Below are 20,988 nucleotides of genomic sequence, written 5' to 3'. Positions count from 1 at the left end.
AGGGACAGGTATGGTAGGGGAAGCAAGGAGGCATTCCAGCCTCCTCTTTGACACTTAAAAATTCCAGACAACAGGAGACTCCTTCCCCCACATCCCCTACCAAAGTGTGCCCCTAAAGTCACTGCATATAACTAACTAGTCATGTCCATTGCTTTAGATAGCGTCTAACTGAAACCTTGGGCGCAGATCCAACAATTGTGTTTGTGAGCTCCAAGGTTTAAATTACCTTCATCTCCATCTCCAAGCTGCTCAGCAATCTTTGAGTAATCGGATCCACCCACCACACCAATCTTTACCCTTCGCCGGAGCTTCTTTATAAACAGGTCCACCTCAGGGTCCACTTTCTGTTGGAGAAAAGAATTCAAAAGTTTAGTAAAATGTTTTCAATCATAATCCCTAAACAGCAGCTATAAATACATATACAAAATAAGCATATTGTTTCCTTCTGGTACTGATATTTATTCTACATTTTTTCTTTATCTTCTAAATCTTGACTCCTGGTGTCTTAATATACACTGCACACGTAACATAACACGCCTTCTACACACCAGCAGCCGGGACGTCATCACCAGATAGCGCCTCAGGGGATATAAACTATATACCCTCAGTCCAGCCCCTCACCCTTCACATTTGTAGTGGCTCTAAGGGGACACTTTAGGCCAAATTGTCCACTCTAGCCATCTGTGACTAGGGTTGCCACCTTTCTTGCAAAAAAAAAATACCGCCCATGCTAATTTGCATAATTATACATGCGTAAAATCAAAGGCTACACATATACGGGGGACATTTTGTCCTATTCTGACCCCTATAACTTTTTTATTTCACCTTATACGGGCCTGTATGAGGGCTCATTTTTTGCGCCCCGATCTGAAGTTTTTGACAGAACAATTTGTGCTTTGATGTAACTTTTTGATCGCTTTTTTTAATTAAATTCGGGAGTTGCAGTTAGTTATTAACTACAACTCCTAGCATGCCTTGATACAGACTTTGGCTCAGCAGCTGTCCAAACAAGAACTACAACTCCCAGCATGTTGGACTTTATAGTAGTATATAGTATAAGTCAATGTTTCCCAACCAGGGTTGCCTCCAGCTGTTGCAAAACTACAACTCCCAGCATGAGCTGGAGGCACTCTGGTTGGGAAACACTGGTATAGTATATGGCGCAACATTCTGGGAATTGGAGGGTTGGTTGGATAAATACCCGCCATTGCATTGCCGGCATTTCTAATATAAAAATAACAGCAAGGTGGCCAAAATACCAGCTGTGCTGGTAAAATACCGACCAGGTGGCAACCTGTGAACATAAGCGTGATTTTTCCACTTGTATCAGCAGGCGGTCCATCACGATGTCCTCCCCTGGGTCACCGAATTAAGCATTGTTTGTCAGACATATATGAAGGGAGGAGTCCCTGACTTATGTGGTGGCGGGGTTTGTGGTGCAGGGCAGATGCTGTTACCCTAAGGGCAGATGGTATTAACCCCTTGTATTTGTGACGCCAGGGCATGGTTTAGCCTATAACCACTGGATCCTGGGCTAGGCACAGGGGCAATAAAGACTCCGACGCCAAGTTACGGATAACAGTAGATTTACTGAGGGTAGAAAGTTAGTAAAGTCTATACAGTTCAGCAAGGGCCCACGGAGGTGACCATGACCAGTGATGCAGAGACCTTAAAGGACAACTGCAGCTGCATTACACTTATCCCCTATCCACAGGATAGGGGATAAGTGTTTGATCGCGGGGGGTCCGACCGCTGGGACCCCCCCCTGATCTCCCTAACGGGGCGCCGCCATAAGCGCCCCGTCTCCTCCTTGTCCCCATACAGTTCTATGGGGGATGCGGGGAGGCACGAATACTGCCTCCCCGCCTCTCCCATAGAGATGTATGGAGGAGGCGTGCCGGCCGCAACGTCATGCTGCGGCTGGCATGCCCCCTGCACGGGAGAGCCGCGGCCCCGTACAGGAGATCGCCGGGGGGCCCCAGCGTTCGGACCCCCGGCGATCAAACACTTATCCCCTATCTTGAGGATAGGGGATAAGTGTTTGTAACGTTGCAGATGTCCTTTAAGGGCTTGCTGGGACTTGTAGTAGGACTGGACAATTGCATGCAGACCATGCTGACTTGACAGATGACAGGGACTGACTTGACTTGACACATAAAGCTGTGGCTTTTTCTTACTTGACTTGATGGTGACTGCAGGACTTGACTTTGAGGTCTCCAACACTCTGGACACCCACACTAGGCGACTGCACTGGACCTCAGCAGAAGAACAGAGCTCAAAGAGAGAGAGAGAAGCTCCACCCAGGGCTTATATGGGGGAGACTAGCAGGGAGCCCATAGGTCACTCTTGGGATCACCTGGTCACTGGTACCTCCTGGGTAACAATCACATGACATATCATATGGTATAACTCCTAAAGCAACATTACATTTTATAACACTTTACATGGTAAAACATATTTACAATGGGGAAACAAGTGCAGGGGGCCTTGATGACACTGAAGGAGGCTGCCTGACAGGACAGCAGGAACACCTCCTGTACTGGGCCACCACACTCATATGTCCGATGTATTCCTGCTCAATGGAATAACATGGAAGTCTGCAAATTTTGGTCTCAGACACATTGATAAATATGGACCACAATATAAAAAAAAGAACCTTACCGCCCTCTTTTTATGAGAAAACAAACAATATTTAACCCCTGACTATTCAGTTACTTTGTATTTTTATGGAATTGTTCTATTCCTAGGCTGAGGTTACCCTGCACTGACCTCATGCCCTCCCATTATATGTGAACCCTGCGCAGCTATTCAGCATTCACGTCACACATGTAGCCTTCGAGTCATTCGGAAACGGAATGTTCTGCTTCTACTCAAGGTACTAGAATATCTATCGGCAACAGTAGGCGGTGTTTCACACAATTGCTCAGAAGTCAATAAAGTATTTTACGATCAGTCCAAACCGCTACTTCTACATACTTAGACAATGATACTCATCAGAATATTAAAGGCTCTGTATATCTTCACTACCATTTTTTAATTGCCTCAATAAATCTTAAAATATGAAGCAACCTTGCAGTAGGTCTTGATTAAAAACTTCCTATCGTTTTGTTTCTCCAGCTCCTGTGTAGACAATATGTCTCCAAGGTAACAGAAAGCAAACATACGCTGTGCTGTGTATTATTACCGTCACCTCTCTGGTTGTGACTTTTGTTCCGCCATAAGAGGAGTAAAACTTTTGATCACATGACACCAGTGGCACCCAACGGCCCGCTTTGGTTACATTGGGGGAGATTTATCAAAACCTGTCCAGAGGAAAAGTTGACCAGTTGCCCATAGCAACCAATCAGATCGCTTCTTTCATTTTTTTTTTAAAAAAGGTCTCTGGAAAACAAAAGAAGCGATCTGATTGGTTGCTATGGGCAACTTTTCCTCTGCACGGGTCTTGATAAATCTCCCCCATTGTGTTGTCCATCCATTTGACCAGAAGGACAGTGCTGCTTGCTGAACCATTTATCAAATATGACAGAATCTGCAATAGAAACCTCCAGCACACACACGTGGACAGAGCTTTATACCTTCTTTCATTTGTCCCCTACTTGTTCTAGTGTATATCTGGCAATATGTGGGAAAGAATATGACCAAAGGATCAGACTACACAAAGTTTTTGTTGTTGTCTGTTACCATGGAGACGCATAGTCTGCATAGAAGCTGTAAAAACAAAAAACGGTAGAATATTTTTAATCCACATATTTAGCAAAGTGGCTTAATTTTTGAATGTACATAAAATAGGTTTGTAAAGGTGGAGAAGCCTTTTAACCGAAAAACAGACACATCTGCTGTCAATACTCTTGTCCCTTTTTTCCTATCTATTTGGATGATCCATTCTACATAGAGGATCCCAACTGGGTGAGGGTCAGTACCCGAGCTAAGTGCACAGGACCTACCCTATGAGTAAGAGAAATCAGAATCAGAGCAAACTTAGCAAAGAACAGAACACTAGCCGGATTAGGAACCACAGGTTAAAGGGGTACTATGGTGGAAAACTTTTTTTAAATTTTTTTTTTTTTAATCAACTGGTGCCAGAAAGTTAAACAGATTTGTAAATCACTTCTATTAAAAATCTTAATCCTTCCAGTACTTATTAGTTGCTGAATACTACAGAGGGAATTCTTTTCTTTTTGGAACACAGAGCTCTCTGCTGACATCTCTGTCCATTTTAGGAACTGTTCAGAGCAGCATATGTTTGCTATGGGGATTTTCATCTACTCTGGACGTCCCCTCCCATAGACATGAATAGAGGGGTGGCATGTCGTCACGTCACAAAGGGGCACAAGGGTACCCCCTTTGAACCTAAATCCCACATGGCTGACAACTGATGTTAAAAAACTGATAAAACTGATGCAATCTCTGCAGCCCGAGAGTAACGTGATCATGAGATGTACCGGAAGTCCCATAGACATTTCATGGGACTTCAGAGAAAAACCCCTACCCTCGCATAAGGGGTGAGGGTTTAAATATATATATATATATATATATATATATATATATATATATATATATATACATACATATACACACAGTGGTCCCTCAAGTTACAATATTAATCGGTTCCAGGATGACCATTGTATGTTGAAACCATTGTATGTTGAGACCATAACTCTATGGAAACCTGGTAATTGGTTCTGAAGCCCCAAAATGTCATCCAAAAATAGGAAAAAGTGAGGATTAAAGAAAAATAAGTAGATAACTAATATAGATAAAGCAAATCCTTACATATAAAAGTAAGAAAGAGCTGCTGGAAGCTGTAAATCACTGTATATGTCAGTGTTTTCCAACCAGGGTGCCTCCAGCTGTTGCAAAACTACAACTCCCAGCATGCCCGGACAGCCGTTGGCTGTCCGGGCATGCTGGGAGTTGTAGTTTTGCAACAGCTGGAGGCACCCTAGTTGGGAAACAATGGTTTATGTAGAGAACAGGAGCTTCTTATAGCATCCTATACAGTACACACAGTGTCCCAAATGGAGCCACCCTTACTTGGTGTCCAAAGGAGCAGCCAACCCTGGCACAGGTAAGGAGTAGTACAGAACTTGTAGTTCCTCCCTGTACTGTAGGGGGCGCTACCAGACACCAGTCAGTGCATGTACTTCAGTAATAGAGGTGAAATGCCCATTCTGATTGGTCAGTTCCTCCAGTTGTGACACATTTCACAGATCTGGACTGTCGGTACCATTGTATGTTGAGTCTGGTTTCAAGTTACAATGGTCCAGAAAAGACCATTGTATGTTGAAACTATTGTATGTTGAGGCCATTGTAAGTTGAGGGATCACTGTATATATATACATATACACTGTGAGAAGGTGAAGGGCATTGTGGTTGATGGTCGGTATGTGTCACCAAGGCTCCTGGCCTTGGTGAACTAAGAGCCGATAATTGTACAGTGTCTGTGCTGTGATGCAGACTGACACTGTTGCTGTAATATGGCTGGAAAGCCAATCCGGGACGGCTCTTACTGGGAATGGTCAAGTGTTGGGTGGGGGCCATTCCCCACAATCCAGGCCGCCTTTTGTTGGCCTTAAAGCTAGGCTGCCTCACCAGCTGAGGGAGATTTTGCATGTTGCAGCTCACACTGCCAGAGAGAGCTGAGTGTGGAGATCTTCCTTGAGAGTGTGGAAGCTGATGCTGATGAGCAGACTACTTGGAGACTTGGAAAAGACTTGCTTGATGCTGCATGGCATGGACTCAGGTGTGAACAAACACTTAAGGAATGCAGGTGGATTTTTGTTACTTTTTCCTTTGTTCTGCATTTAAGACTGTTTGCCAAGTGTGAATAAAACACTGAAATTTGATATGAAAAGTCCTGTTTCCGTGCCTCTACTGCAACCGCACCTGTCTGCAAGAGCGAGTCATCACAATACATACAGTATATATATATATATATATATATATATATATATATATGTATGTGATAAATGGCCCGTACAAAAAATATGGTGAAAAGGCTATAAATCACTAAATCACACAAATCATGTATAAAGTATAGATGTATACTATATAAATGTATCCATACATTTATATGGAAATATTACCAGAGCTCAGATGTCATAATTGTGGTAAAAAAATTACTTTATGTGATGTTTTGCCACTCGGCACCTGTGTATAGTATGTGACCACACCTTCACCAGATAACACCGAGAATAACAAAAACAAAGTAAAGAACAGTCCAAAGGTTGGGCGTCACTGCGACGCGGGTGAGCAGAGGATTCCTGGTCACAGCACCTTCTCACTTTATAGACCGGTGATCATGTAACAATTTTATTGTGTTGCTATTGCCTGTAGCTCATTCAATCCATTATGGCTTATCTTAGTTCACCATTATGGAACAATAAAAGGGCCATTATATAATAAATGCCCACACCTTAGATTCTGTCAAATATTGCATTATATGACCAGATTTAGGGAAAAAGTGTGTTACTGGTTTACATTTGGCTAATATAGGTCACAATCTTGCAGTCATAACTGTAATATAGGTCACAATCTTGCAGTCATAACTGTATTCAAAGCGCAGCTGCCTACACTTTTTTAACCCTTTAGTGACCATTCTTAAACAGGTTATCTGGGCTTTAAAAATGGATGGCCTATCCTCAGGCTCCTGTATGGGCTATGCAAAGTCATAGGGGGTTATTTACGAAGACATGTGCACCTCTAAACATAGCGAAAATGGCCAATGTAGACAGGTAATCTGTGTTTGCTGTATTTCTTATGCAACTTTCTGCTGGCTCACATGTTATTTGCACTGTGTGCACCAGGGGGCGTGTTGAGTGGGTGTAGTTTCGCATGTCTTGACAGCGGATGATCATCAGCGACTTTTCAAAAGTTGCACAAAATTGTGCAAATCCCTCGACAACCCTGACCCCCTCCCCCCATACCTAACTGCATGTTATTTACTTTAAATGGCCACTGTTGGAATCAAAAACTTTTTATATGTTGTCCATCTTGACAAAACATTAACCTTTCTAATACGCTTCATAAGAAAATCTTATATCCTTTTTAATAGAACTCATGGCTTATAAGAAAGACCACTAAGGGCCCCCATACCATCCAAAACATAATCCTGTCCAGCTGCAGCATCATATTTGTCTCAGCTGGAGTACAGGCTGTGGACAGAGTCCAGTAAGTGAGGGTGGGACTAGCAGTCCTCTGTGCTCACTCCTGTCCTATCCGACTGTAGAATGAACACAGAGAAGAGGGGATTACAGAGCAGCCTGTAGTGATTGAATGAAAAGGACCAGCACAGCAGACTCAGGGAGGAAGTGATTGCATGGTGATTGAGGGCGGGCTCAGTGCTTGCCTCGGACATGCCCCTTCCTGAGCAGTGGATGTCAGGATAAGTGAGCAGCAGAACAGATGGATTTGTGAGCCGAATACTGAAGCTGACACATAAAAAATACATGTAAAGCATCTGCATGACCTAGTGAGTAACATATATATGCGTTGTTTATTTTCTGTAATATGACAGGTATGCTTTAACCGCTTAAGGACTGAGGGTGTACAGGTATGCCCGTGGGAATTTCGGTCCCCGCCGCTAGCCGGTTGGGGGTGTCCACCCTGAAGGAATAGGAGTGAGGTGGCAGGGGTGCCACCCCTCCTATGCCCCCTTTTGGTCGGTCAAAAGCGACCGACCAATAGCAGATCGGAGGTGGGTTTAAAGTTCGGTTGCCGCCGCCATTCGCCACCGCTGGTAATTAACCGCCAGTCACAGGACAGTTCCCCCGTTCTGCCCAGACTACTTTGCCCCCCCCCCCCATGGGTGCAAGGTACATTCACACGGGCAGGTTTACAGTAAGTTTCCTGCTCAAACTCCTAGCGGGAAACTCCGTGTAAACCTCCGCCTGTGCGAATGTACCCTAAAAACACTACGCTACACTAACACATAATAAAGGGTAAAACACTACATATACACCCCCTTACACTGTCCCCCCAATAAAAATGAAAAACGTATCGTACGGCAGGGTTTCCAAATCGGAGCCTCCGGCTGTTGCAAGACAACAACTCCCAGCATTTCCGGACAGCCACTGACTGTCCAGGCATGCTGGGAGTTTAGCAACAGCTGGAGGCACCCTGTTTGGGAATCACTGGCATAGAATACCCCTATGTCCACCCCTATGCAATCCCTAATTTAGTCCTCAAATGTGCATGGCTCTCTAACTTCGGAGCCCTGTCGTATTTCAAGGAAATAGTTTAGGGCCACATATGGGGTATTTTCGTACTCGGGAGCAATTGAATTACAAATTTTGGGGGGCTTTTTCTCTTTTTACCCCTTATAAAAAGGAAAAGTTGGGGTCTACACCAGCATGTTAGTATAAAAAAAATATATATTTTTTTACACTAACATGCTGGTGTTGCCCCATACTTTTTATTTTCACAAGAGGTGAAAGGAAAAAAAGACCCCCAAAATTTGTAACACAATTTCTCCTGAGTACGGAAATACCCCATATGTGGGCGTAAAATGCTCTGCGGGCGCACAACAAGGCTCAGGAGTGAGAGCGCACTATGTACATTTGAGGCCTAAATTGGTGATTTGCACAGTTCTGACATACACGCAAAAAAATAAATACCCACGTGTGACCACATTTTGGAAACTACACCCCTCACAGAAGATAAAAGGTATAGTGAGCCTTAACACCCCACAGGTGTTTGACAAATTTTCGTTAAAGTTGGATGGGAAAATGAGAAAACATTTTTTTTTTACTAAAATGCTGGTGTTACCCTAAATTTTTCATTTTCACAATGGAAAATAAGAAAAAAAGTCTCCCAACATTTGTAACCCCATTTCTTCTGAGTAAGAGCATACCCCATATGTGGATGTAAAGTGCTCTGCGGGCGAACTACAATGCTCAGAAAAGGAGCGCCATTGGGCTTTTGGAGAGAAAATGTGTCCAGAATTGAAGGCCCTGTGTGTTTACAAAGCCCCCATAGTGCCAGAACAATGGACCCCCCCCCACATGTGACCCCATTTTGGAAACTACACCCCTCACGTAATGTAATAAGGGGTACAGTGAGCATTTACGCCCCACAGGTGTCTGACAGAATCTCGTAATCAGAATAAATGGTAAAAGCATCCCAGAGTTATTAATGCATAAAGTGACAGTGGTCAGAATTGCAATAAAGGGCTCAGTCCTTAAGGGGTTAATGCACTGTTTCCTAACCAGGGTGCCTCCAGCGGTTGCAAAACTACAACTCCCAGCATGCCTGGACAGCCAAAGGCTGTCCGAGCTTGATGGTAGTTGCAATTTTGCAACAGCTGGAGGCAACCTGGTTGGGAAACAGTGCTTTAATGGAACAAAGAAAAACAACATTTAGTTTTTAATGTGAAAGTACTAGTATGTGTCTTCTACATAGCACTTCCTTTCGGTTCTCCGCTAGGGTAAGTCATGCAGAATATCAGTCTGTAATTGCATATAAAAATCTGTGATCCATGATGGGAAATGATGTGCTATATCACTGTATTCTTGGCTTAATGGCGCTGTGCTATCAGTTTGCTGTTTGACTAGGGATTACGCTTATGAGCCAGTGATTTACATGGTTCTACGTGTGCAAGAGGCGACAATGGGACACATTTTAATATCCATATCTCCTGTGTCATTTCTAAAACAGACTAATTAAGAAACACTGTTCTTCACTAAAATAATACTTAGGAATGGAATTCCCAGATTTCTAGAAATTTTGGCCATTCCTAAAAAATATTTTTAAAGGGGTATTCTGGGATTTTTATTTTATTTGACTGTGCTACAGGGGCTGTGGAATAAGTGTAGTTTATAATAAAGTGTCTGTACCTGTGTTTTGATGGTTGGCCTCACAATTCTTATGTGATCTTTGCCCCAATGTTCATTGTGTAGCAGCATACAAAATGAGTGTTGCCTCAGCTTTTCCCAGGTTGCAGTGAGGCCCAAGACATTACATCTAGGGCTGGGCGGTATGGCCAAATATGTGAATCACTGTATTTTTTTTTTTACTTATGGCAGTTCTACGGTATATAACGGTATTCCCCCTCCCTCCCTGTCCCCCCCCCCCAAAATTAATTATTAGCCCAGCTGGGCTGCCCCTGTCGGGGTACTACTTACGTCAACCGCAAGCGCTGCCCTCCTTGTCCTGTATGTTGCGGCAACCTGCGCTGACACTCTATACTGTATCCCAAAAATAAGCTAACGCATGTCCAACGTCGGTCTTACGCTGGGGACGTGAACGTCGGACAGCCGTCAGCCTATCACTGGCCGCAGCAATGTTCTGCCTTGGCCGGTGATAGGCTGAGCCCACTGTCATGTAAGAAGCCGGCTTCTTACATGACAGTGCGCTCAACCTATCACCGGCTGAGGCGGAACATCGCTGCGGCCAGTGATAGGCTGATGGCTGTCTGACGTTCACTTCTCCAGGAAGCAGGTCCGGACCGACGGTGAAGGTGAGTTAAAGTTTATTTTGTTTACCTTTTGCAGCCCGGGCACAAGGATATAGTATAGAGCAGTAGTCTTCAACCTGCGGCCCTCCAGATGTTGCAAAACTACAACTCCCAGCATGTCCGGACAGCCAACTGCTGTCCGGGCATGCTGGGAGTTGTAGTTTTGCAACATCTGGAGGTTGTAGACCACTGGTATAGAGTATCAGCGCCGGCGGCCGCAACTCACATATGATTAGTTCCCCGATGTGGGGACAGCGCGCTGCGGCTGATAATTCATTCATTCCTGAGGGGGGAGGGGCCAAACCGGTATTGCGGTATGGGTAAAAATTCATATCATGCAGCACAAAAATTTCGGTATTCGGTATGAACCGGTATACCGTCCAGCCCTAATTACATTACTAGTCAGGTGTTGAAAGGGAGCATGGTAGTGCTTCAATGGGTGGAGCGACCGCTGGGTTGGGGTGGGGTCATTCCCCACAGGATTGCAGGGAATTGTAGCTTCAAACACAGCAGACATGCATGGCAGTTCAGGTGTGCTGCAATTGATAGGGTGGATGATGTGTGGGAAGGAGAAAAGTGACCTCACACTTACAAACAAGGGATTCTGGGACTTGTAGTTGGAGGAAAGGAACTCCAACAAGAAATAGCCATTTCACAGAAAGAAAGCAGCAGCATCATGGTGGACTCACAACACAACCATTTAGCCATAAGATAAGCACGGATCCTTCCGAAGCATTCCAGCACTGAAGTCACTTCTTTTCTGCATAATTCATCGTCTCTCATTGGACTCAAAGGTAATAAGGTTTTTCAAGGTGACACTGTGGTTTTTGACAAAAAAGTGGCAAGTGAACCTTCCCTTAAGCTGGCCATACACATTAAATAATTGTTGGCAGAACCTGACAATTTTGGCGGAACTAGGTGACACATTAGTGTATGCCAGACGGTCCCAGGTGTGCTTCTGGACCGTTTTGTCCCACAACAACAGCCACTGCTGCTCAATGTTCTTAAAGGGGTACTCTGCCCCTAGACACCCTATCCCCTATCCAAAGGATAGGGGATCAGATGTCTGATCACGGGGTTCCGGCCGCTGGGTACTCTCTATTAAACTTCTGCACGCCACCCGGCATTCTAAACTTTTCGTTCCGAATGCTGGGTTCGGAGACATGGACATGACATCACGCCACACCCCTTCCTCTCATGTCCGTGCTGCTGATCTTGAACAGACAGTCACATTTGTGATGCCCCTGATGTCACGCCAAGGAGCGAAGTAGGAGGACTCATCAGTGCGGTGCAGGAGGATGTCGCTCGTCAGACCTGCTGGAACACCAACCATGCACCTGGGGCTGCCAGAGCCTGACTGAGGCCAGGTAAGAATGAAATGGCATGGGGGAGGGGATGAAGTGGCACAGCAGGGGACCGAGGGAGGAAGGAAATGACACAGAGGGATAAAGGGGGGATGAAGTGGCACAGGGGGTGATGAAGGGAGGCATGAAGTGGCCCAGGGGGGTAGCAGCCACAGTTGTAATGCTGATACTGGTAAAATGATGTGCGTCGTAGGACACATCATGTGATCACGTGCAATTAGCGGTACGGCAAGGAGTGTGTCATCAAACTGTGTACGTCTAAAAATGGTGTCACCAACATTAAAACTTTGGAAAGCTCTGCTCTGTGTATGGGACAAATGACATCATGGGGAGAAGGGGCTCAGGACTGTAGAATTTCAGTTGCCTTTTGTTCTCTGGGAATAAGTCAGTTCAGAACACATGCACACTTGGCTGATCCGAGCATGCGTGTGTATTGGGGGGGGGTCAGAGACAAGATCACTTTGGCCACACAAACTTTGTCCAAGCATCTATCTATATAATTGGATGCAATCTGCAGTAACATGTCCGCTGCACTGGAAGGAATTTCAGCTTCTTACCCCCAGCTATTAGTCTGTCCTGAGTTCTTATTGTAACATTATATTTTTGTATTTACCTCCCCAGGACATGGCTCTTTTGACCTTTGCTTTTGTTCTGCTGCTCCAGTATGTTATCTATAAACCTGCAATCCGAGGCAGGCATTTTATGGGAGTGAGGGTGGGTTCACACTACGGGTCCCGGATCCGGTTGGGAGGAGCGAAAACCGGCTGCTCCTGTATACCCAGCCGGATCTGACCCAAACCCCATTCATTTCAATGAGCCGACCGAAGTTAAACGCTGACTCCAGTGGGCTCATTTTTGCCCCGTATACAGTTTTCTGACCGGACCAAAAACCGTGGTATACGGCACCCGTACACTACAATCGGAGTGTGAACCCACCCTAACACTGCATGAAATATTGTCGGGATGAAATTATCATTAATAAGTGCTGGTGACCAATTTATAGAGGCCTAATAAAACCGCTCTTACTGTGTTCAAACTACATATAATAGTAGAATATAATTTACAGCTCGTGCCATGATGGATCTACATTTATTTTTTAGATTTATGCTTTTATGCTACATTTATACTTTTGGAGTAGATATTGGTTTCCAGTCTGCACAAGGGGGGAAATATATCTAGACTGGTACATGTGAAAAGTGGAGGAGTTGCCCAGTGCAAACAGATTTAAAGGGGTACTCCAGAGGAAACAAAATGTTTTCAAATCGACTGTTGCCAGAAAGTTTTGTAAATGCTGCTGTATGCTCCAGAGGAAGTTGTGTTGTTCTTTCCAGTCTGACCACAGTGCTCTCTGCTGCCACCTATGTCCATGTCAGGAACTGTCCAGAGTACAAGCAAATCCTCACAACAAACCTCTCCTGCTCTGGACAGTTCCTAAAACGGACAGAGGTGGCAGCAGAGAGCACAGTGGTCAGATTGAAAAGAACAACTCAACTTCCTCTGGAGCATACAGCAGCTGATAAGTATTGTAACGTTAAGGATTTTTAAATAAAAGTAATTTACAAATCTAAAATATGCTTGTTGCACTTAATCCGTTGGTGATATAGTTCGTATATCTATGAATTGTAATTGTCCGTAGGTGATATAGGTGCACTTATTACATTCAGTTCAAGATTATTTGCAGAAACAGTTCTTGCAAAAACAGTTCTTTAACTTGTATGAATAAGTCTTAGTATATCGCGCTGTATTAGAAGAGCGCTGTATTGATTATCGGTGCAAATAATCTTGAACTGAATGTAATAAGTGCACCTATATCACCTACGGACAATTACAATTCATAGATATATGAACTATATCACCAACGGATTAAGTGCAACAAGCATATTTTAGATTTTTTACATTTTCTTTATATTGTCTTATTTTAATGATACAATTTTACTGCCACAATTTACAAAGTGTTTTAGATTGCCGTTCACCTTATGCAAGGTCCCTGCTGAGGTGAAGGCAGATTACATATAATAAACATTATATACTTATATCATCATCTCCTAACCTTTTTCTCTATTTTTCATTATTCTATAATCTTACTTTTAGTACTTAAGAGGACTGGTAATTACATATCTACAATACTACATAGCTTTAGGCCTTTTAGGGTGAAGGCAACACCGTTAACCTCGAGTACTAGATCTTATATCCTAGGTGAGCTACACAATTTTCTTTCTTTTAATTTTTTTACTTTTAATTTACAAATCTGTTTAACTTTCTAGCACCAGTTGATTTGAAAACTTTATTATTCCTCTGGAGTACCCCTTTAAAGCTTTTTCAGAAGAGTCTATATTAGTGGTTTCCAAACTGTGAACCTCCTGACAACTCCAGACATGTCCGGACAGCAAATGCGAATTGTAGTTTTTCCACATCTGGAGGTCTACAGTTTGGAGACCATTGGTCTATAGCAGGGGTAATCAACTGGCGGACGGCGGACGCCATTCATCTGGACCTCTGGCCGGATCTCCCCTCATTTATTTGTATAGGTGTATTTAAGACACAGACACAAATGAATAGCCGCGGCCCGGAGCGAGGTAGCACTGTGTTCCCTGCCCGGCTGCCCTGCGCTTCTCCTATGATGCAGTCAGCGCGATTAGCACTGCCTGCATCAACTGCTCTGGACAGGCCTGACTAGAAGATGCCAGAGCAGCGCGGGACCTGGGACAGAAGCCAAGCTCTCAGGTACAAATTTGTGTTCCCCCACCTGTGACTCCAGTCGTTGTAGAGCTACAGGTCCCATCATGACCTTCTGTCTGTGCATGATGGTTGTTGTAGTTTGCAACAGCTGGAGAGTCACAGTGGCAAAGTTCATGTAAGGGCACAGTGACATCCTTCATTCTGGGGGCACAGCGGCATCATTAATTCTGTGGCACAGCGGCATCATTAATTCTGGGGGAAAAGCGGAATCATTAATTCTGGAGGCAAAGCTGCATCATTAATTCTGGGGGCAAAGCAGCATCATTAATTCTGGGGGCAAAGCGGCATCATAAATTCTGGGGGCAAAGCGGCATCATTAATTCTGGGGGCAAAGCGGAATCATTAATTCTGGGGGCAAAGCGGAATCATTAATTCTGGGGGCAAAGCAGAATCATTAATTCTGGGGGCAAAGCGGCATCATTAATTTTGGGGGCAAAGCGGCATCATTAATTCTGAGGGAACAGCGGCATCACTAATTCTGGGGGCACAGGTGCATCACTAATTCTGGGAGCACAGCGGCATCACTAATTCTGGGGGCACAGTGGCATCACTAATTCTGGGAGCACAGTGGCATCACTAATTCTGGGGGCACAGCGGCATCACTAATTCTGGGAGCACAGTGGCATCACTAATTCTGGGAGCACAGTGGCATCACTAATTCTAGGGGCACAGTGGCATCACTAATTTTGGGAGCACAGCGGCATCACTAATTCTGGGGGAACAGTGGCATCACTAATTCTGGGAGCACAGTGGCATCACTAATTCTGGGGGCACAGCGGCATCACTAATTCTGGGAGCACAGTGGCATCACTAATTCTGGGAACACAGAGGCATCACTAATTCTAGGGGCACAGTGGCATCACTAATTTTGGGAGCACAGCGGCATCACTAATTCTGGGGGAACAGTGGCATCACTAATTCTGGGAGCACAGTGGCATCACTAATTCTGGGAGCACAGTGGAATCACTAATTCTAGGGGCACAGTGGCATCTCTAATTCTCGGGGCACAGTGGCATCACTAATTCTGGGGGCACAGTGGCATCACTAATTCTGGGGGCACAGTGGCATCACTAATTCTGGGGGCACAGTGGCATCACTAATTCTGGGGGCACAGCAGCATCATTAATTTTGTGCATAACATTGGAATCATTAATTCTGGGGGCACAGTGGCATAAATAACTCTGGGGCACAGTGGCATCATTAATTCTGGGGGCACAGAGGTAAAATTGGTCTGTACAGGGCACATTGTTTGTGGAAAAGTATTTGGGGGCATAGCGTGTGGCAGTAATATTGCAGGAGAATATCGTGTGGCAGTAATATTGCAGGGGAATAGAGTGTGGCAGTAATATACCAGGGGCCCAGTGTGTGGCAGTATTATATTCAGGGGGTACAGTGTGTGGCAGTATTATATTCAGGGGGTACAGTGTGTGGCAGAATAATTTTTAGTGGTACAGTGTGTGGCAGTATTATATTCAGGGGGTACAGTGTGTGGCAGCAATATACCAGGGGTACAGTGTATGGCAGTTTTATATTCAGGTTCACAGTGTGTGGCAGTATTATATTCAGGGGTACAGTGTGTGGCAGTAATATACCAGGGGTAGAGTTTGTAGCAGTATTATATTCAGGGGGTACAGTGTGTGGCAGTATTATATTCAGGGGTACAGTGTGTGGCAGTAATATACCAGGGGTACAGTTTGTAGCAGTATTATATTCAGGGGGTACAGTGTGTGGCAGTAATATATCAGGGGTACAGTGTGTGGCAGTTTTATATTTAGGGTCACAGTGTGCGGCAGTATTATAATCAGGGGTACAGTGTGTAGCAGTATTCAGGTCATACATCCTCCACACTTCAGTTGCACGTTTACCCTTTCCTTCATGGCACTGAGGACACTATTTGTGAACCAGGCCTTAGCATTCAGCTCGGACCTTCACCGGATGGCAGACATGGATAAGTGGACCCTCACTAAAAATAGTTGAATACCCCTGGTCTATAGGATGGCTGTGGATATCTAGTTGACTTCTCACTTGCACTAGCCAGATGATGAGTCTTTTGGTCACACACAGTGTTTCCCAACCAGAGTGCCTGCAGCTGTTGCAAAACTGCAACTTTCAGCATGCACGGACAGCCAAAGGCTGTCCGGGCATGCTGGGAGTTGTAGTTTTGCAACAACTGGAGGCACCCTGGTTGGGAAACACAGGCTTGACATATACTATAGGACAGTGTTTCCCAATTAGGGTGCCTCCAGCTGTTGCAAAACTACAACTCACAGCATGCTGTGATGGCTAAGACTAACAGCGTCATAGATGCGCAGTTTTAGTACACCGGAAATGGAGTTGCATTTTGCGGATGTCGCACAGATGCAAATTTTTGCCGCTTTACAGGAAGTTTAGGAAGTCGAGTATTACACAATGACGAGATCTGAAGTGGTGAATGTGTTTGGAGAATACTTCATATTGAGTCAGATATTGTCTTGTTAAATACTTTATATTATTGAATAAATATATAAAAAATAAAATTATATATATAACATTCTGCAACGTTCTATGATTTTGCATCTGCATTACTGGACTAATATGGCTACTCAAACTACTATTAATACATATACATTATATACTCACATATATATGTTATTATTAATTCCCGATGCAATGACAGTTCTTCACTTACATTCTTATCTTATATATTCATTCATTCATTCTATGATTTTGCATCTGCATTACTGGACTAATACGGCTACTCAAACTACTATTAATAAAAAAATATATATATATATATATATATATATATATATATATATTTATTTATTATTAATTCCGGATGCAATGACAGTTCTTCACTTACCTTCTTATCTTTTATATTCATCCTATGATTTTACATCTGCATTACTGGACTAATACGGCTACGCCAAACTACGATATATATATATATATATATATATATATATATATATAATTATTAATTCCGGATGCAATGACAGTTCTTCACGTACGTTCTTATCTATGATCTGTACAGAAATGTTGCCGTGTCCTTGGTTGAACTTGAAGGACGTGTGTTTTTTTTTTCAACCGTACTAACTATGTAACTATGTCATGTCAACAAGGTTCCGACAACAACGTCACGGCAACTATATAGCGGATTTTGTTAGGATAGGTTACGCCTTATTGTACTTTTAGTTATGGGTACGTACTACGGTCTATACGTTTAGCACCTACCTCTCGCGCAGGGGTTAATGTCCCATCCACGTCGAAAAGACACAGAATGTCTCTCTGGCTCCTTGTATCTGCCATTGCCTCTCCATTTGCAGAGGCCGCTACGCTGTGCAATGAATGGAAATAGGAGGGGGGTGGGTGGGAGTGTTGGAGGCTGGTTCAGGATGATGGGAGGTGTTGTAGCGCCGCTGGCCAATTGTAAAGCTGCCTGATAGTCAGATGGTGGTGGCAAACAAGATACAGATCACGTAGCACTGGACTTCTAGTTCCTGCAGCATGTTAGAAGAAAAACACCAAAGCCAACTAGGTCAAGGGTTATGAGCGGAGAGGCCTATGACCCTACACCTACTGTATGCACAAACATAAAACTAACACAGACACATACACAAAGCTCGCTTGCAAGCAAACAGTATATAACACTAGCCTACTAATATAATACTAGAGCAGTATTTCCCAACCGTTGTGCCTCCAGCTGTTGCAAAACTACAACTCCCAGCATGCCCGGGCAGCCTTTGGCTGTCCGAGCATGCTGGGAGTTGTAGTTTTGCAACAGCTGGAGACACGCCGATTGGGAAACTCTGTACTAAAAGAATACTGGGGGAGATTTATGAAAACCTGTCCAGAGGAGAAGTTGCAGAGTTGCCCATAGCAACCAATCAGATTGCTTCTTTCATTTTTTGAAAAGGCCTCTGAAAAATGAAAGCAGCGATCTGATTGGTTGCTATGGGCAACTCAGCAACTTTTTCTCTGGACAGGTTTTCATAAATCTCCCCCACTGAGCTGAGTATGGAAGGCATTAAGGGTGCATTCACACCACATTTTGTACATACGGGCGCTCCCGTACCCCGTATACTACAGTTTTAGGTCCGGTCCAAAACCGCATACGGGTCAAAACTGAGCCGACCGCAGTCACCGTTTGACTCCGGTCGGCTCATTAAAGTAAATGGAGTCACGGGCTGATCCGGTCGGGGTACGGGAGCACCCGGTTTGCCCCCCCCCCCCCGCCGAATCCGGCACCCGTATGTACAAAACGTGGTGTGAACGCACCCTAATACAGAATCTTGTAGGAAAGAACCTCCATAGCAATTAGGGCATGTTCACACTGAGGATTTTACTCCAGTAATATCGCACCAGTATTCTGCTCCAATTCCGCCTTGAATTAAAGTTCCGGTGGCTTTAATGTTTTTTTTGTTCTGTTCACACACAGACAAAATTTCGACGCAGAATGGTATTCCGCTAAAGAAAAGAGAATGTTTATTCTTCTGGCGAAATCCGCAGGTAAAAACCTATTGAGGTCAATAGGACTTTATTTTAAAGTTTAAAGGGGTACCCCAGGGAAGTGTGTGTGTGTGTATATATATATATATATATATATATATATATATATATATATATATATATATATATATATATATATATATAACATACGTGTGTGTGTGGTAACCCACCGGGTGTAATGGCAGGACCATGGGTGTGGTGGTGTAAATGGTGAGATCTGATGTTATTAACCCCGAGGGTCGGATGGTATTAACCCTTATGTGTTTGTGACGCCAGTGTGGTTTTCAGGTTCCGGAACACCACACGCCCGGCCCGGATTCCCCGCTATGCCAATTGCTAGTAGTGAAGGAAAGTCCACAACCAGTTATGGTCAAACGGAGGTTTTACTGAGTAGAAGACAGATGGAATTATCTTCACAGCTATGGCCAGAATTCCCAGAGATGTGGTCAGGACCCAGAGGACCTCGCAGCTTGCTGGACCAATACTTATAATAAACTTGACTTGTAATTAGACTTGACCATATGCAGGACTTGACAACTTGTAGTGACAGCAGACATAGACTTGAGACTTACTGGAGAGACTTGTAGCTTTGTGGCCTTCCAGATACTGAACACTTGCCCTGAGTCCTCTGGTAGCTGCTGCCTCAAAGACTTAGATGGAAGAAAGAGAATTGTAATTGCCGCCCCTTTATATAGTGGGGGCTGGACTAAAGCCCATTGGTCAAGCTGTGGGTCATAGGTTAAGCTGGTGCCCTCTGGGAGTACATGTGACAACAAATCTTGTGACTGCATAACATAACATGTGACAGCTTACACACAGGTCCTTGAGACCTCCCACAGGTCCTCTATACAAACTATACATAGGGATCCTGTCTAAGCATTTAAAGTGACATACACACCTTTATAACCAACAGGGAGACAACAGGTGGAGACAACAGGTCACTGAGGGACTCAACCTGACAGGGCCTACAGGTAGTACAGCACACTACCTGGATATGTTCTCTGTAAACTATCCTACCTGGTATGCATGACTCCTGTGGCTCCTGTTGTCTTCTCTGGCTGCTTGATATTCTTTGCCATCCTTTCTACATCTACCAGCAAATCAATGTAGCTCTGCTCTACCATCCAGCTCACTCTGAGAGCAGCCCCCACCCGCCTGCTCTAAGCAGCAGAGAGATGTTTAGTGTGTGATTGGCCTAGGCTGCACACACCTCCCAGGTCTCAGCACTAAAGAGAGCATGACTCATCAGTACAGGGCAGAAACAACATGGTCTGTATCTCTCCGGAGGATGGGGGCTGCTTTCAGAGAGGGATTTGGACAGGGACAGAATGGATGGCTGGATGATGTAATTCCCTCACTTCATGCATGTAAGTGACAACCAAAGAGGGGAAACTGTTCTATGTAGCTAATGAATGATATTTAGACAATAAAATCGGTTAATGAAAGGGAAAGGATAGGCTGTAGATTTAGTTCCACGGAGTACCCCTTTAAGGCACAATTGATATTCATGCAGATCAAGTGCCAAAATGGCTGAACTTTCTCCACAGCATTTCCTGATTCTCCTGATTTCCTCTTCAAATTCCGTGCCATTTCTGCACCAAGCCAAAGAGGGCAGATTTGCGGAATTATGTTTAGGTTTTGAGTTTATCTTTTTAACTTTTCTATGTTAGAGCGAGCATGCTTATTTAAAGGTTAATGACCTAGTCCCGTTGGCTCAGTAAGCCTCATATCAGTGAGGGATTTACATGAGGTTAAAGCAGAAGAGGATTAAATGATTTACAGCTTGTGGAACCTCAAGATACCTTATTATGTTGTATACACTTGTTATAAACATAAAACAAGGCAGCAAACAAATGGATTGGGGTACACTTAAACAATAGCAGATTGTCCTCTCTCCCTCTATATCAGTCCGTCATTTAATCTTTCACACTTATTGTACTTGTG

The 20,988-nt window shown here is 44.1% G+C and overlaps 1 protein-coding gene across 2 annotated transcripts in view; it reads right to left on the bottom strand.

Annotated features, from left to right (window-relative positions):
* PMM1 (phosphomannomutase 1) overlaps nt 1-18,111 on the bottom strand; it is a 43,175-nt gene extending 25,064 nt beyond the window's left edge. The window contains exons 1-2 of one of the 2 annotated variants that reach the window (XR_008844858.1): nt 17,770-18,111; nt 227-344 (exon numbers count right to left, since the gene is read on the bottom strand). Coding sequence is in view for 1 of the 2 variants with exons in the window: in XM_056523846.1 (XP_056379821.1) it covers nt 227-344; nt 17,770-17,844 (193 nt within the window). In the remaining variant the exon portion in view is untranslated. The remainder of the gene's footprint in view (nt 1-226; nt 345-17,769) is intronic. The other variant, XM_056523846.1, reaches the window with a different exon arrangement.
* Nucleotides 18,112-20,988: the final 2,877 nt, after the last annotated feature.

This window comes from Hyla sarda, chromosome 6 (assembly GCF_029499605.1).
Source record: "Hyla sarda isolate aHylSar1 chromosome 6, aHylSar1.hap1, whole genome shotgun sequence".
Lineage (NCBI taxonomy): Eukaryota > Metazoa > Chordata > Amphibia > Anura > Hylidae > Hyla > Hyla sarda.
Note: the sequence above shows the minus strand (reverse complement) of the source record. Positions and strands in the feature narration are given on the sequence as shown.